General features: G+C 42.0%; 1 protein-coding gene across 1 annotated transcript in view; it reads left to right on the top strand.

Annotated features, from left to right (window-relative positions):
* The first annotated feature begins 2,659 nt into the window (after positions 1–2,659).
* Positions 2,660–18,436, top strand: part of LOC140187615 (14-3-3 protein gamma-B) — a 55,367-nt gene continuing 39,590 nt past the window's right edge. The window contains exon 1 of the mRNA XM_072243123.1: positions 2,660–2,921. Within this exon, the coding sequence (XP_072099224.1) occupies positions 2,835–2,921 (87 nt within the window). The 5' untranslated portion in view covers positions 2,660–2,834. The remainder of the gene's footprint in view (positions 2,922–18,436) is intronic.

Raw genomic sequence — 18,436 nt, forward strand, 5'->3', positions numbered from 1 at the left:
TTGATCTTATGAGTAAGAAATTCAAACGTACAATTTATGATAGTCAATATTCAGATTTTATGTTCAGACTTCAGAACAGGTGTGGATGACAGGGGGCTATGCTGTTCTGCTTGTGTATAAGTAAAATAAAAGCTACTCTGGATTCATAAGAATGCACGTGTTCTGGGCCCAGTTATTTCAGTTTAATTTATTATCAGTAATGCAACAAATTGAACGTTAGTCTTCTGCATACTAGTGTATATACATTCACAGCCCTGCCGTGCGAAGCCTGAGCTTTCTTTGCATTTTACCCATTCCTCTTAAAGCTAAGCTGATTAAATAAGGGGATTTGTCCACCTCTTCTGCTTCACTTGGCTGATGACATAGAGCTAGCACAGACACTCTGGAAGAGCAGATCATAGGAGCAGATCACCAGAAGAGTTCATCACCAAACACAATATCTATCACATGTTTTACAGCCAGCTCACATAGAAATTTCTCATCTCCCTAATCGATGGATCTATGAACCCCGGAAGGCCTAAAGTGAGCTGCATGAAGAAGTGAACCCCTTTCTTCTTAAGAATGCTCTCAGTGACAGCATCCCCCATAGAAGTGAAGAAAAGCAACAATTCTTGTTGAGAACCACATCTTGCTTTGGTGAGAGGTTAAACAGGCAATTTGCCATTCCCAAAGTTACATACAGTTATAACCACACTCTGCTTTAAAGCAAAGAATTTGGACTATTTTCATGCTCTTTGAATGCAATGCAGACAATCACTGCCCCAGAAGAAAATGGCAAAAGTCATCGCTATAGTGCCAATTAACCAGGTCTTCTGTCTGCTATAATTTCTCGAACTTCTGCTGATGAGCTGAAGAGATTTACTTGTGAAATTAGCTGTTTGGAATGTCACCCTCTCTTACTTTATGTATTTCACTCCTGATTGATTTGCCTTTTAACATGTTGATCATAAACTGAAAGGTTTAAAGCAAGATTCAGCTGCATTCAAATGAGTTATTAAGCATCACACGGGTCAACATACCGGATTCACCTTTTTGCATGAGCCATCCAATTAACCACATCACTGTATTCTGCTCTTTCCTCACAGCATAATGTCATTTATTTTCTGAAATATATAACAAATTACCTTTGCAATTTGCTAATGAAATTGTTTCTATCTTTTCAGGCACTGTATGCAAGACTACAGAATATCTTTCCTCCCTGTAGGTTTTCAAATCATCTTTAATCTGTCCTAGTCAAGACCACGACTCTTCTTTGTATCTTTGCTAGCAAAATTCCCCTTGATTTAGGAGCTTTCTATTAAATCTCTGATATTATTTAACTTTCGGCTAGCCGAAGTGAAGGTTAGTTATGCCAGCTCTTCAATAGGCAACTGACCAATCCTATCAGTACAAATAGCTTAAGTCAGCAGCACTAATGTTCGGATTCTACCACTATGAAAATTTAAGTTGGTTTCACCTCTCCAAACCAGCTGAATTGACCCAAACTGGCAGTGACTGCAGACGACGTGAGTCGTATTGTATGACTCAACAATATTAAGATGACAAATAACAAAATTAAGTCTGAATTAAAAACAGTCAGTGTCCAGAGTAAATAAATCCCCGTTTAAAAAACACATAATGACAACAAAATGACACAGCTTGTAGAATAATCCAGGTTCAATCCTGAACTCCAGTCCTGCCTGCAGGGAGTTTGCAGGTTCTTATCATTATGGTGTGGGTTTACCAGCATGATCCTGTTAACTGACCCACTGTAAATTAATCGAGATGCAACGGGGTGAATCATAGAGCTGGTCATTCATGACTCCAAGGAGATGTTGTTTTTAGTGGGAACGCATCATGAGCTAGCATAGACTTAGTAGGTAAAATGGCCTCCCTTGTCACAAGGAAATGAATGACCCATACGCTAATTTTCTTTCCACAGATGCTGCTGAAACTGCTTAGAGTTTCTGATATTTCTTCTTCACCTCACCTTCTAACTCCCACATCTTCCTTCACTCTCTCTTTCTCCTTTCCCACCTAGAATTATACAGCATGTAAACAAGCCCATTTGGGCCTCTTCCTCCTCTATTTCCCTTCATTCCTTCTCTCTCCTTCCTCCTTGTTCACATCCACTATCGAGTTCTTCCCTATGTCCTCACAGCCTCACACTCACTGCCGCCACCCACCTTCCTATTCTCTCCAGCCTCTTCCCAATCCCACACCTTCCACTTGGTATCCACCTACTTCCCCTCTCCCAAACGCTTCCAATCTCCTAGCTCTCGCTTCCCATCTTCTTTCCAAATAATACCCCACCCAAAACCCCCGTCCCGCTCTTCTTTCTCCCTACCCTTCTCCGTTCACAACTCCCCCAGTAACAGTGCATTCCCCTCTGTTCCAGACCTGTCTCTCTGCTAATAAGTGTCCGAAACCCACGTTTTTTAGCTGGGTTGCCCAGCACTTGGCTGAAGTCGCCCGAGCCCGTCAGCCACGGCACAAAATCTCGGCCAGGCGTGGTTGGGAAATGTAGTTCGGAAGCGAGTCACTGCAGAGGAGCGGGGCGGGCGCTCAACACGGCCACGCTCATTTGCTACTTTGTTTCCAAATGAGGAAATCCGGGGCGGTCGGAATATGGGCAGTGACGTCGCCGGCGGCGCGGGTGGTGCCTATATATGGGCAGTGACGTCAAGGCGGAATGCTGGGGGTGTTCTGTCGGCGCGAGACTGGGAGGCACCGGCTGCGGCAGCGGTGTGAGCGAGGGGCAGCCTGCTGCAGGAATAAAGCAACGCCGGTTCCTTTTGCTTTCTAGATAAACGTTTTAGTTTATACCTGTTTGTACAAACACATCCGGTAGAAAAATGGTAGACCGCGAGCAGCTAGTGCAGAAAGCCAGGCTGGCTGAACAAGCCGAACGGTACGACGATATGGCAGCCGCGATGAAATCGGTATGTCTTTGTGAGTTATTTCTTCCCGTTTACCTATTTTGTCTTTTCGCCACCTCCCAATTTTTCTCATCTCCCCCCGCCCCCACCCCATTCCTCTCCTTTCCCAGCCTTCTTTTATCAGTACAGAACTAGGCGATGCCGCAAAACGGATAACCCGTTTGCAATGAATGAAGCCAGCACGGTGTTTGACACACAGTTTTTGGGCCCAGGGTGGGAGGTGTCTTAACCCAGATATTTTTTGTTGGTGGGGCAGGGCCAGCAAATCACTTAATTCCGGAATATTAAGATTTGCGTCTGAATTCTTAACCTAGTAAATTTGCCATTTGGGCTGGTAACATGAAGTGAATTGTCTTTACACGAGACATACTGTGCCTGAGAGTAAAGCGATGAAATCTTTGGGCAAGGGGGGAAAAAAACAACAGAATGCGGATAATGCCGACTGGGCGGTGCCTTTACGAGAAATTTCTCGCCCAAGCTGCTTTCTTCGATTGAGCATCATTGATCGGGTTTCCTACCCGCGGCGTCAGCTGAAATGGATATTTAAAAGTGAATGGCGTGCTTTTGCTGACTGGTTTTAAAATAAAGCCTTTAAGCTGCCCCCTTTTTAGTAGTATCTGCAGAGCCTTCCCCTGCCCCGCGTGCATCCGGTGAGGAGGGGTGGGTGGGGGTGGTGGCGATCGAAATAGAGGCGCTAACTGCAGCTTTAAAAGGCACGTTCTTTCCGAGTGACTGGAGGTCGCCCGTGTCTGCAACCCTCCGCTCCCGCGATCAACAGGCTCCCTGTCCCACCCCCAGAAGGGGCGGCTGAGTGTGTGTGTGTGGGGGGGGGGGGTGTCCGAGGGTATTGTTCCCACCCCCTCCCCCTGCCCTCTGGAATGCATCGCTGTCAATCTGCGGGAGGCTCTCCGCTTCTTCTGACAGCGAACAAAGCAAATAACTGGGGAGGGAGGGAACAATTCTGGAATATTCTGCCGGTGTGACACTGCAGGTATCCGACTTTCCCGGTCAAATCTACTACGAGTGATAGTCCCCTCCCTCGAGGTTTTCTCTTTCGTTTCAGCGCCCGGTGGATCGTGCTGGGCCGGTTGCTGCAAATGAAAGGAGGAGACGCGTGTCGTTTTTTTTTGGCTCTGGGAGTGGCGCAGTCTTCGGTCCGCATGCCCGTGTCTTTATTGCACCATTTGTTTCTTGGCTGTGCTAGGTACGCCCATTGAAACCTCTCAGCCGCATTGTCTCTGCAATTTTTTAGGCAAGAGTCACGTTTCATACTGCCAATTTAGAAACGGCAAACGCCCGAATATTACCCAATTTCTAATTTTTTTGTAAAATGTGGTTTTATAGTGCCATGCTGAATTTATTCGGAAAGAGCATCCTGTAAATCGATTTGAATCGTAGCGTGATCAATTTAACTTGCACCCCTCCTCTTTAGCATCCATTGATTACCCACGCCCTTTTTCTGCGGTATTGGCGGGGTTACAGTCGAATTTAGGGAGCACTGGTTCTTTTTCTCCTGTGTGGTGCATCCCAGGGAAGATTTCTGGGACCCCGCCCAGGTTTTAACTTTATCAGTACCAGACACCGCGTGGTCGATTGACACTATTTAACAAGTGTGTCTGCCGTTTCAGTCATAGAAGGTGGAGGGAACGCTTTACAGACATCCCGGGGTGAGGGGGGGGGGCAGATTTTTGCATTTAATGCTAACCTTTTAATCTGTTTTAACAAAAGTACCCGTTTTATGTTATAATTATGATAAATTACAATGGTTTAATAAAACACCAAAGGCTTTGTATAAGGGAATTTGCTATATCGCCACAACTTCAAAAAAAAAACATTTTTAAAAACCTGGGATTTCTCATAGCATCTCCCATCACTAGGTGATGTGTCTTGGTCAGAAATTGTCAGTCTGAGGAAATTAGAATCGTATTTCAAAATATATCTTGCGTTATTCTATTTCAACTATACCGAATGGCCTAATTCTGCTCCTATATCTTATGGTCCATAGGAATTAACTGAAGTAGATTTGTTATCAGAACTCCTAAAATGACCATCTATAAATGAGCTAAACATTTAGGGAGTGGATTGTTTGGCTATCGCTGGCTGGTTATGGGTGTGGCTGTGATGACACGGTGACTAAAAACAAGTTACATAGAGCATACATGATAACATTCATTATCCAGTGAAATAAAACAGGCGCACACTTTGCAAAACGATAAGCTAAAGAGCAAAGTTTAAAGTATACGTGCACACTGCAGATGTGCAATGAGATCACCTGGTGAATGATAGGGACTCGCTCTTGCTGTCCAATTGGAAAGTCAGTGGTTACCAAGGAATAATTTGCTTGATGTGGCTGACACCAGACAACGATGATTCGCGAGTTTATACTGGGTGATGATTTTGCTATTAGTTGTACTTATCGCATGTTGAAGACTGCGTAGATGCAGTGTACACATTCAGCCAGGCAGTGTAAATGTTACATTGGACACTGGAATAGCTATTCTGTCTAGTACAGTTGCATTTTCTCTTTTGGTTAGCATATCAGAATCGGGTTTAATATCACTAACATATGACGTGAAATTTGTCTAAGCAGCAGCAGAACAATGCAGTAGATAATAGAGGAAAAAACAATTACAGCAAGTATTAAATAATTTAAGTAGTGCAGAAATATGTTTCAAATGTAGTGATGTGTTCATGGGTTCAATGTCCATTCAGAAATCAGAGGCAGAGGGGAAGAAGCTATTCCTGAATCGTTGAGTTGTGTGCCTTTAGGCTCCTGTACTTCCTAATGGTAGCAATGAAAACAGGGTGGTGGGGGTCCTTAATGGTGATGCTCCCTTTTTGAGGCATTGCTCCTTAAAGATGCATTGCTTGGCGAAGGTACAATTAAAATCAGTTACAAATACTTCATTTTATGCTGAGCTATTGATATGGTGTTATGCTGACCTGTTGATGTGTTATCTTTGGGTTTCACACTTGATAGAAGCATGTCTGGGTCACAGTATCTTTGTCAACACTAATGTTGGCTTTTGATTAGTTGAGTGATAGTTCAAAGGCAAAGTGCAGACAAGCCCACTAACATTTGGGTGAATCACTGTTCGCGCGCCCTGCTATGAATCACGTTGGAAGTGGGAGCAATGTGAATAGTCCGAAATGATGATGCCTGCCCATCTGGGATTGCAGCTATTTAGCCACTCTTATCGTAAAGTTTGAAAGATCTTGACAGACAAATATGGGGGAGAAATCTGTAAATGTGTTGCCAGTAGTCTCAATACTGGAAGGACGTGATAGGTGGGTCCAAACTTTAGGGGGAAAGAACATATTTCAGACCAATGGGCTGTCATGTTTGAGAGGAGTAGTCTATTTGTAGGTATAGAGTCAGGAAAAGCGATTCAGAGTAACTGGGACCAGGGAAAGGGGAACCGGAAGTGACTTCTAGGGGAAGATGGAAGGAGATCGTGGTAAAAAAGGAGCATGAGAGGTAGAAATGAGTAAGCAAAGATGCAAGTGACTTGCTGCCCGTTATGCCGCTGCCCTTTAGGGCAGCAATGAAGATCCTCTATTTTTGTCTGCCCTTGCCCACTCAGATGTAGAAGGATTCTTCATAGCTGTTTCCATAAGTTTCTTTTTAACCAGTCATGGTTGTTAGCCCTGAGCTGACGCCCAAACTTTGAGGACTGGTGGACCGGTCTTAGTCTGGCTTCTACCCTTTGACCTGTCTGGTAAAGGTGATCTTACCAAGAGTCAAATCATAAAGTGCTGACTCCAGCCAGCGTAGCTATCTGGGTCATTGAGGCATGCAAGCCTCCAAACTGTGAGAAGGTTGTGGCCCTCTTGAAGGAATGACACAGATGAACATGAGTGTAAATGATACAACAAACTATGGAGAAGGAAGTAAGGAATATTTGGAAGAAGGTAAAGGTCTGGGAGTGCAAAACCTGTCTGATCTCCATCCTATTTAAGATGCTTCTGCAACTGTTACCAGGCATATAATGGAGGTAACTGACATGGAATACCATAAATGTAAACAGATCATTCTCCCTAGTGGGAAGCAGGTGCTGAAAGCATAATGTCATTCCTAAATGCAAATGCAAACTGTAATAGATGGGATTAAGTGACAGCTGATTGGCCAACCAGTTCTTTTTGGTCCAGGAATGAAGGAAACCATGTTTTTCTCTCAGCCTGCTGATGGGTGAAAGATTGCTCCTTAGCTGCTCATGTGTTCAAGGTGGCATTTGGTTAGGTCCAGATCATCTGAATGAGGGCAGAAGCTGAGACGTACAACCTGACAGGGAACAAACCCAAGAAAAAAGATGGAAGAGAGGGTGGAACAGTGAATATGATTCTGTTTTTGGAATTGATTGCTTAATGGGTACATCGGAAATAGCAAGAGAACACCAAATCCTGCAGTCTGCTCCACAATTCAGGACTGACCTTGGCCCCAACTCCAAATTTTTGTCCAATCCCTATAACCTTAGATTTTGGGAAGTAGAATTTGTCTGTTTCCAATATGGCCAATGGGTAACCTGCTCTTGTCTCACTGTTTTCTGGTGCTCGGCTAGTGTTTTCCACGTGCATAATAATAAAATGAAGTTGCTGCCATGCTAATTTGCATAATTTGTCCCTTTCAATGAATAGATATGAATGATTGTGTCTCCATGTTAATTGTAGTGACAGATGGTTAGTTTGCAGGGATCTCTTCAGTCATGACAATGGTAGGTGCCTCCAGCTAAACACAGTGGTTTGAATATTTCTCATAATGGTCCAAGCTGTTTGAACCACAGTGTTGATATACTTCCCTATGAATGCCTTTTATTGTAAATAAAGTAAGGTGTGAATAGCAGCTGACAAATGGTTTGTTACATATCTAACTTGGAAAGGACTGTATTTGGACAAGAAATGATCTATGGGATTGTGGTTGCCAAGAGTTATACCTGGGTAAGGGCTTCCAACCCTTTTTTTATGCCATGGACCAATACCATTAAGCAAGTGGTCCATGAACCCCAGGTTGGGTCCTAAGTATTTATTCAATGGTATAATAGGGTAATAACTACAACTTTTAAGCCAAACTCCTGCTTGCTTTTGAGCTGCTGTGATTAAACCCTGCTTAAGAACATAATTACACTGACACTCCAGCACAGTTCACTCAGTGGCCCTTTACTGAAGATTTCCATTGCTTCAACTGGCTTTCAGAGTACAATTCTACTTCCTGCTTGTTTAGAATCAGAATTATTCCTGACTACTTGTTTCAGAGCAAAAAACTGAAGTTACCATGATTGGGGAATACGGTGGATTTTGGTGCATTGGCACATGTCAGGGCCAATATATTTTAGCCCAGTTAAACAGCTGCCCCATTTACTTGAAGTTTCATGAAAATAGTTAAGTATATGAAAAAAGACTAGCATTTGACTGAAAAATTATGTATTTAAATGAAATACAGAACAAATTGGAGCAGTAACGTTACTACAGAACTGTGTATTTCTTCCTAATGGTTATCAATAGAGGAATTCATCCATTGCATGCCGTGTTCTTTTTTGACTGTAAATGACAAAATCAATGCAGACACCTAACACAGAAAATGGACTGCCTTCATACAGTTCTTTTGACCCTTCTAAATTTTCATTGTAAAATTCAAGATGGTTGTTGACACCTTTAAGTTCTTCATAGTTCCTAACTTGAAGTAGCGAAGTCATTTCACTTTCACTCTTGGCCATTTCTGGCATCTCCAAGCTTCAAACCTCTATGAGCAAAACAGCTCTAAACCGTTTGTTTTATTTTCTTGCCAACTATCAGTGAGAAACAAAATCACTGCTTTTTGAGCACAGACACATCAACTGACATCATTTAAAGGCAGTTGGCTCTAAGCACGGTGTAGTGGCCACACAAACGCACGTGTCTGCTAGTTAGAAACAGTTCCACATCATTCTTCTGTTCCAATTAAGAGACATAGTGTCCCAACTAAACAGCGAATCTTGGCTATTTTCTCAATTAATATTTGTTCTTTAAGCATTGTCCCAAATAAACAGATGGCCCAATTAACTGGAATCCACTGTATTTCTAAAGTACAAAAGATTTCCAAACACAAGTACAATCTAGAACGATATTTTAATGATTTGCAGACGAATGAGTCGTCCGTGTCAGAATCCAAATGCTGAAGAATGAATTTCAGTTCTTTCTGTCATTCCTAATAATCCTGATGTTTTAGGGAGCCGATGCCAGTGTGGAATATTGAGGTGCTCGTCACCTGATGTTCTTAATTACCTTATCAGTTTAAGTCAACAAAGATTGGTTAACCCATCTAACTATTATGGGATTTTGCTTCCCACGGCATTGCAACTGTACTCTCAGCCTGGTGAGTTCCACCTCACTCATGTTAAGCTGGCGGAGGTTTGAGAGTTATGAAAAGGTGCACTATCAATGCTATGTATTCTGGTGAGAATAAGGAAGAGGAAAGTGTAAAGGAAATAATTGTGGTCAGATTGTTCTTTTAAAAGGAACAAACTGCAACTAGCTTCTTTGTCCTTTGCGATTGTGGGTAATCTGATTATAGAGAGCAGTGGATCCTTTTGACAGGTTTTCTAATGACTTCCTTCTCACGATAGTGTCTGGGAATTTTCCCAAGTTGTTTCTTGGCAGCAGATCTATTTAACCTCTATTTGAGCTGTAATGTCTCAGCAGAGGTAACGTAGGCAGCATGATGCACGTTTGGGGCCCATATCTAGAAAAGGATGTTCTGGCATAGGAGAGGGTCCAGAGGAGGTTCATGAGAATGATCCTGGGAATAAAAATATTGATTTATGAGGAGAGTTTGATGGTTCTGGGCCTGTACTTGCTAGAATTTAGAAGAATAAGGGGAGGTCATTGATGCCTGCAGCTATTGAAAGGCGTAGACAGTGGATGTGGGGGAGGCTGTTTCCAATAGTGGAGTGTCTGCGACCAGAGAGTATAGACTCAGAATACAGGGGCCGTCCCTTTAGAACAGGGTAAGAAATTCCGAGGGTGGTGAGTCTGGAATTCATTGCTACAGGCAGCAATTAAGGCCAAGTTATTGGGTATATTTAAAGCAGAGGTTGATTGGATCTTGATTACTAACACCATCAAATGTTACAGGGAAAGGCAAGGAGAATAGGAAAATAAAGCTATGGTTGAATAGCGGTACAGATTTGATGGACCGAATGGCCTAATTCTGCTCCAGTGGGTTTCTGATTAACTTTTACATAAGCCAACTAAACCCTGGTCATGGGTAAAGCTAAAGGCAGGGAACTTGTATGTATTTAAATACTTAAGGTGCTGTTTAGATTTTCTCTGAGGAGATTGGGAGCAGGAGGCTATTCAGAATCAGGTTTATTATCACTGGCATCTGACATAAAATTTGTTAACTTGCAATTGATCCAGCCAATTTCCCACAGAATGGTTGCTGCTCTGTTGGGAACTGGGTGTGGCTGGACTAATGAGATGGTGAAAGGTATTTGAGTATTGTGAATGCTGACTAATGCCTGACCCTACAGCTCCCCAAATGTGAGGGTTTGAGTTCCAAATTTAACCTCGGCAGTGTCATTTCACTTTGATTACAAGTAGCATGAAAGCTTATTGTCAATTAACATATAATTCATTTCTGGAAATGCAGGGTAAGTCAGCCAGTCTATAAAATAAATAGATTCATGTGTTTGGGCATTTTAACACAAGTTAGTTGTTTCAACTTCAAATTGAATCATCCACTGTCCTCTCCTTTGTAAATGACTCGTCGTCATTGAACATGATTTTGACTCTACAAATGCCCGTCCTGAAGGAGATATTTCTTTCAAACATCCTCTTGGTTTTAGTTTTAATTGGTATGGTGAATGGTGGTTTGTGAGTACGAGTAATCACTGATCCTAATCAGATGTTTGGAAATGCTTCCAGGATTTAATAATTGTGGGAATGTGGAATAATATTTGTTGCATCAGGATACTGCTGCCAGGGCTTGCGTTGTACTCTGCGACATTTACTTTCTCAAGGTCTTTTGCTTCTAAGTTTGCCTTGTCCAGTACTGTAGCAAAGGCCTAGTGCAAACTTTAAAAGGAGCCTAGTGACTTAAATGTCACAGGAAGTTGTGGCAGTGATTTTTGAAAGCTACATTGACATTTTGGTTTCGAGTACCAAGGTGTGGTGGATCAGAGAGCTGTAGCCGTGGATGCTGAATATTTTAGACAGAAGGCCCTGTAGGTGAAGGACAGTTTTGTTCTAGCAAGTATCATTTTGTGAGAAAATACAGCATGTAATACCTTGGATATGGATTGTTGATTATGTCAGATATTTTGAGGTGCGATATAAAGTTCCCGTTTCATCCTTGTGTTAGGAACTAAAATTAAAACAAGCTGGGGGCGTTTGCTGCATCAATTTCTAATGGCAGAACACTAATCTGTGTTCATCTCTACTACTCTGCACCGATCAAAGCGGCAAGCAAGATTAAAATTGTCGAGGGCAAGAGTGGTAAATAAACAGGTTCGGCGCTGTCTGCCTGCGTTTGACTGGTCTCTCCTCGCTGCTGCCGATGGGTGGAAGGTAGTGGAGAGTTGGGTTCGGGGTCAGCTGTTGCCCTGCAGCCATCGGGCTCCAGGACAGGCTTCACTGAACAGGCCCCGAAGCTGTGGACCCGCGTTGGGCACTCGTGTTCCTTGTGTTTTCGTTTACATTCTTTTTACCAGTTCTGTGATTTGATCGAGGTGCTTCAACACTCAGTTGACGCTGTAGTTGTAGTTAACTCACCTTGCTCCTCACCTTTCCTTCTTCCTACCTTATTCTGTCTTTCTCCTTCCCTTCCAGACCTGATGAGGGTCTTGGCCCAAAACATTGAATGTTTATTCCTTCCTGAAAGATGCTGCCCGGCTTGCTGAGTTCCTCCAGCATTTGTGTGTGTGTGTGTGTGTTCCTCAAGATTTCCAACATCTGCAGAATCTCTTATGTCTATAACTACTGTTTGGGTTTACTTTTATAATCCAAATCATCACTTCATTTAGCTAGTTACTCCTGTCTAATCCAGGTGCACTGTCAATGGAACTTAGTTATTCTGATAAACATGATAGATTTTACATAAACCATCAGTTGGTTAGGTTGGTCTGGGATAAAGGAGTTTGAGGTGCTAGTTGGGCACATCACAGGTTTCATGAGTATTTCACTTGAGGTAACACCCAAACTGAGTAATGTAGCTGGTCTTAGATTAAAGAGTTCAAATACCAGCATTCATGACTATAAGAATTAGAGCCTGTAATCAGTGCCTTTTAATCTAGTTCCAAATAAACTGTTCTAGACATTAAATATTCAACATATGCTCTGCTCAGGTTGAAGTATTTGACATTTAGATGAGTCAAAATCGGTCTCGATTTTGCTTTCTAATTTTTTTTCAGTCCTACAGCATAGTCATGAACTAAATAGAAGGTGTTGTTCAATCATGAATCCTTGTAAAGGGCAAACTGAATGAATTAAACCAACTTAGCATTTCAGCAAATTGTGCTGAAGTTGGTCTGGTTATGGTGTCAGTTGTGACTCTGACAGTGCTGTCATTGCAGTGACTGAAAAGTGTATCCATATGTCCTGAGGGGAGCTTAAAGGTTCATAACTCTGACCTGATCATGGCCTGAACTTCATTTGCTAACTCCCTACAGAAACGTTTTTGAAATCCAGTTAAGCATAACTTGCAGGTTGAACTGCATTCAGATCTGCCCTCGGGTGTTTGTATTTGCTTCAGATTATCTCTTTGTGTGGAATGAAGAAACCGAGAAGCTAAAGTTAAACAATACATATTGCAGCAAGTGCATAATCTGTTTTAGGCTACCGAAAACCAACAGGTGACTAACATGGATCAAAAGAAAAGGCTTGTATCATAGCTAAGAAGTGAGGTAGGCCGGAGGATTTTAAATTTTAAAAACCAGCAAATAAAGACCAAGCCATTGAAAATGAAAGAAAACAAAAATAGAATACAACTATAATCTAGCAAGAATCAAGTGGACTATAAATGCTTCTATAGATGTGTAAAAATGGAAAAGATTAGCAAGCATTACTGTAGATCCCTTGGGGAATGAGGCAGGAGGGAGGTGGGGAGATAAGTTAACAATTAGGTTTCACCTCAGAAGGTCTGAAAGTAGGGGGAGATGACAAATCCAGAGTGCATGAGGAGCAGAATAAAGTATGCATTAGTAGCAAAATATATTAACAAATTAAAATGCTATTAAATGCCCAGGATCTGATGATATACATATGATTCAGAAAGAGACATGGTTGTCATCTTCCAAAATTCTGAGTTGTCCAACTGATCGTAGAACATTGAATATTTGGCAAATGTAACTCCACTATTCAAGAAAGACATGAGAGAATTCTGAAGTTGGGACCAGTTCTCTTAATGCCAGTTGTAAGGACAGTGCCAGGATCTATTAATAAGGAAGCAGTAGTGTGATACCTTGTAGGAAAAGCGATGGGACAGAATTGTTCGACTTTGAGAGGAATCATTTTTGATCAATGATAGTTTTGAGGTTATAGCAGGCAGAACAGGAAAAGGGGGGGGACTATTAAAATTGCTGCACATTGGAGTAGTAGACTAGTGCAGATTGAGGAGTGGTTGGAGGACAGAAAACAATGGGAATAAACAGGTTGTTTTTATTATGGAGGTTATTACCTTGGGAGACTTTAAGGTATAATGCAGGAGCTTGGCATTATTTACAATCTACATCAGTGATTTGGATGAGGTGATCAAATTCTGTCCATAATTGGTCATGGCACAAGATTGGGTGCCAGGGTGGATTGTGCTGGATGTAGTAAAATAACAAGGAAGGGATGGTGGTGATAATAGACACAGGCTAATGTATTGGGTGAGAGGTCATGGCAGGTAGAATGTGGCGGAGGATATGAGAACATCTGATTTGGTATGAGAAAAGACATTCTGATTTTTATTTTGAAGTGGTTAGATTGAAAAGTATTGATGTTTGGGAGAGAACCTCAGTGTCATTTTGAACAAATCATTGAAAGTTAACCTGCAGATACAGCAAGAAATTTGAAGGAACAGGTATGTTGGCTCTTATTGCAGGATGAATTGAGTACAAGGGAGGTCTTGTACAAGTCCAGTATTCACTGATATTGAACCCACCACCTAAACACCGAGAACCAGTCTGGTGTACAATCTGTACTTGAGACCAAGGAGTTGTAGTGAAGACTTGGCAGATTGATTACTAGGATGACTGTTTTAACGTATGAGGTTGGCACTAAGTAGGAGAATTTCCTTGACACGACTAGAGTCTGTGATTCATTAGGAATTTCTCCATATTTATAGTTATTTCTCCATATTTACAGTGAATCTTTATAGTTCTCTGCTTGAGAGCTCTGGCATTTCAATCAGCAAGTTTCCTCAGGACCAAGGCATTTTTTGGATGTCAAGGAGAGATGGTTTTAATACAGGATGGTGGGCATGATCTAATTAAAGTGTAGAGCAGTCATGAGGGTCTGAGTGGCCTTCTCTTAGTGTGGGAAATAGGTTTGGTTCATTCAATGCTAAATTTACTGATTTTTGGATACTTGCAGGTTTGAGTTGGGTTCTGAAACACCAGATATTTTACCATAGCTTCTCATTTAACAAACTAATCTGTCTAGCCATCTGTCTGTTCCTATGAGGAAAAACTGAACGTAAATTGTTAATTTAAAAAATGTGGTTGATCAGACTCCTCCAAAAATTTTAGCCATCTCCTCTGCCAGAACAGAATCTGTAATTTTTTTCATATGAATATGCAAATTTGTGGGGCTTGAAGTGCTGTGAGCCAAAGGGAGGAAATTGGGACTAACTGGGTGGAAACTGGTCACTATGGCTGTGTTGGGCTACAGAGCCTGTATCCGCGTTGCATTGCTCTGTGACGCACTGGCTTGCGAATTGGTAACCAGAATAGGAAGATTCAGAATGTGTTAAAAGACAGTTGGGAAGAGAAGGTTCTTTTAAGGTAGATGTGCAAGTTCCAATTCATTAATGACAAAATGAAATTGGATAAAGGCCTGACGTTTGTGGGGGATTTCAGGTTGGGGAGAGCAGGGTATGGAGAGTTGGAGAAGCATGGCTTTAGGCTGGAAAAGGGCATTACTTTTTCAGTAAGTTATCTGAAGCAATGGTTTCTTCAGTACCGGTATTGTCCTTTGTCTATAATTCGTCACCAGTGTGATCGTTCCAGCTGTACAGAGCTCACTTTCGTTTTATATCTGGTTTAAGGTGGGAAATGACAGTGTTTTTTCACGATGCAGCAAGCATTTACATGTTGATGACACCTTTTCTCTCTGTGCTTACTAATTTCCAATGAGTTGTGAAGTTGGAGGTAAGGAATCATAACTGGGTTGTTTTTACGTTTGAGATATTTAATAAGTGGGAAGTCGTTGGCTCCAAATGTGCATGGTCACAGTAATAAATTCATGCAACTATAAATCAAGATATATAATTATATAAAGTAGGTTATTTCATTTAATGTGGAATATGGATTACTTCCCATGGGAAGCTGCAGACGTTCTAATCCATTTTTCAGGGCAAGATTGAATCTGTATTTTAATAATTACCTTCTAGCTTTTTCTCTAAAGGGAAGCATTGTCTTCAATTCTTCCTCTGTCCTTTCTCCAAGACAGTCGTACTGCAGGCTTTTGTTTGTTGAAAAGTGCCATTGATTTATGCGTCCCAAAAACACGTGCCAGGTATTGCTTCAGCACACATCAGCCAGTATGTCTATTCCAAAGTTGCATGGATGTAGGATACTAAATGCCTCAATGGAAGGGAGGAGAAACTTCCTCTATAATCCTTGAGGCTGAGAACAGCCAGCTGATTTCATCCATTGATTTTTTTTTTAAAAAAACTAGTCTCCACTTGCGTCTTTGTGTTGTCTCATTCCCATTGGAGAACAGTGAGGTAGAGAAAGACTAATGGTCTGTTCAACAATCTAGCAGTCAGTTATGTCTGCATAAAAAGTGCGCTACCTTTAAACAGGTGAGCGCAAAGTTTTGAATCAGAATCAGGTTTATTATCACCAGCAAGTGTCATGAAATTGTTAACTTGGCAGCAGCAGCAATTCAATCCTTCCTAGCGTGTCACACTGGACAGTCGGCCATTTTTGTCTGGTGCGTAGTGTCAGGATTGGTCTCCTTTCAGGTTAACCGGGTCACTATATGAACGTCCCTGACTCGACCCTTGATTTTTACGAGGCCGAGTGGCTAGCTCGACGCTCAACCCGGCACGGATGGAAGCATGCTCGGGGGGTGGCCCGACTTGGATTCTAACTCGGGAGCCTTTGCTCCGAAGTCCGGCACTGATGCCACTGCGCCACTAGCCAGCCAAGCAATTCAGTGAAATACATAATATGGAAGAAGAATTTTTCTTAAAAAGCAAAATTGCAAAGAACCAAAATAATACAGGCAGTGAAGTATTGCGCATTGTTCGTAATCCAGACTGATACCCAGTTCTTCCAGCTTCTCTCTGCATGGCAAGCGTGAGGCTTTCACCTGTGCTGTGAGAAAACTAACTGGGTATATATATCCTTGCATTGCAGTCTAGACATTGGTGCCACTTCCTGTTGTAAAAGAGGGCCAAGCTTTGTAAATCTGGTATTTGGAATGATTTGGCGATGCAGATTTTAGTTTACTAGGTAACATGGTGACAGCAATTGGCTTGCCCTTTGGGATCGAGAATGACTACTTCATTCTACCTCTAGGTTCTGTGGTACTCAAGGCCAATGTAGGACTGCAGACTCTACTCTGGGTGGGCATGATGTCCTTGATGGGGCACTGGGGGCTAGCTTGGGTGGTGGTGGACTCCTGCCATTTCGATGTATTCAATTCCCTTGGTGCTGCTTACCAATTCGTGTTGTGAGTGAGGGACTCTTTCTTGGCTGGTATATCTCTTGCTGCAGATAGTCCATGAACTGAAGACAGTGCTGCTGTCTGGTTTAAGGCCTTGATCTTCACTGTGGCTCCAAATTGAAGATGGAGCTGGTACAATGAGAGTGCTGATTTTCATCTGTCTCTCTTTGAATGATGGCTTCCAAGAGATTGGAAGTGGTGCATGTATTCAAGGCTCTTGTCTGGAACTTTTATGGTGGTAGGTGGCATTGCATAGCTGGGGTAGGTCGACAGAGAACACTGATTCATGATGTTTTTAGTTGTAAGAATCACTCACATTTGCAATGTTTTGGAGCTCTCTCTCTGAATAGGTCCATATTTAATAGTCATCTCAACACTGCAGCTCAGTGACAGAAGCTGGGTTGAATTTCTTTTTGTATCAGAGATGACAGCTTGAGTAACTCAATTGTTTTGCTTCACCAGCTGATTGGTGAGGTATAGATTTGCAGCAAGAAAGATTCAGATGTGTTGAGGTGATAACTTAGATTTGACACCTGTCCACAATACATTTGGATCTCTTGTGCTGTCATTATGCATGTGGTGAGGAGAGTTTCAATGGGCATCAAAGTTTAAGACGAATGCTCCACATTCCTCCTTGACTAATGTGGTTGAAACATTTGAGGTCAAATGTAGTCAAGTGGTGCTAATGTTGCTCCCTGCATTGTGGGCTGACATGGTGGTTAAGATAATTTCCTGTAGATGGACAGAATTCTAGTAGTGTATCTTCCTCACGTGAGGATCCTGGCAATACCTTTAACTGGTGATAGTTGAGAGGGAGACCCTTTAGTTCCATAATCAAATTTGTTCCATCTTGAAGATGGTCACAATTAGTTTGATGTCCCCTAACATGTTGTCCTCTTCAACAACTTAATGAAGAACCAGTGAGCCATATAGAGATGAAATATATTAACTGGATCACCAGATGAGCTTTGCGGCTCACAAGTTTAGTCTTCCCTCCTGTCCCAGCTGGCATTGATAGCATATGTGGATGAAATGAAGCATTTTCTAGTGTAGATAAATTTGAAGTACAGCATAGTCATGGAGGGATGCCTTTCATCCCTGTCAGTGAGTAGGGTTAAATATCTAATGCTTTTCTGCTTGCATTCTTTTGGTTCTTTGCAAATATCTCCTGAGTGTCCTGAATTACATATAAACATTTCAAGGTAATTTTTCATGCTTGAAAGCAACTTAAAGTCAAGCTAGTCACAGAAAAGATGCCTTACTGAAAATTTAGATAATGTAGCTTCTATATTTGAGCAATCCATTGGAGTTTAAACCAAGTTTGGTTCAAATATATATAGAGTTAACTATACTGACAATCGAGCAATGCTTATTTATCTATCAGTAGCAAAGGGAGGGAAATCACTGGCTCCCATGATCTCGCTTTGATCCTGACCTCTGTGTCTGTGTGCATGTGACCATGTAGATTTCCCTCAGGTGCTCAGTTTCCTTGTGTGCAGGTTGGTAGATTAATCAGCCTGTGTAAATTATCCCAAGTCTGGGTGGGTGCAAGGAGAATCAGAAAGTTGATGGGAATGAAAGCAATTTACAGGGAAATTAACTGAGGAATGGGGTTGATAAGTGCCCTTGAACTAGAATGGGCTTCATAGACCAAATGGCTGCCTTTCAGA

This window comes from Mobula birostris, chromosome 25 (assembly GCF_030028105.1).
Source record: "Mobula birostris isolate sMobBir1 chromosome 25, sMobBir1.hap1, whole genome shotgun sequence".
NCBI classification, from domain to species: domain Eukaryota; kingdom Metazoa; phylum Chordata; class Chondrichthyes; order Myliobatiformes; family Myliobatidae; genus Mobula; species Mobula birostris.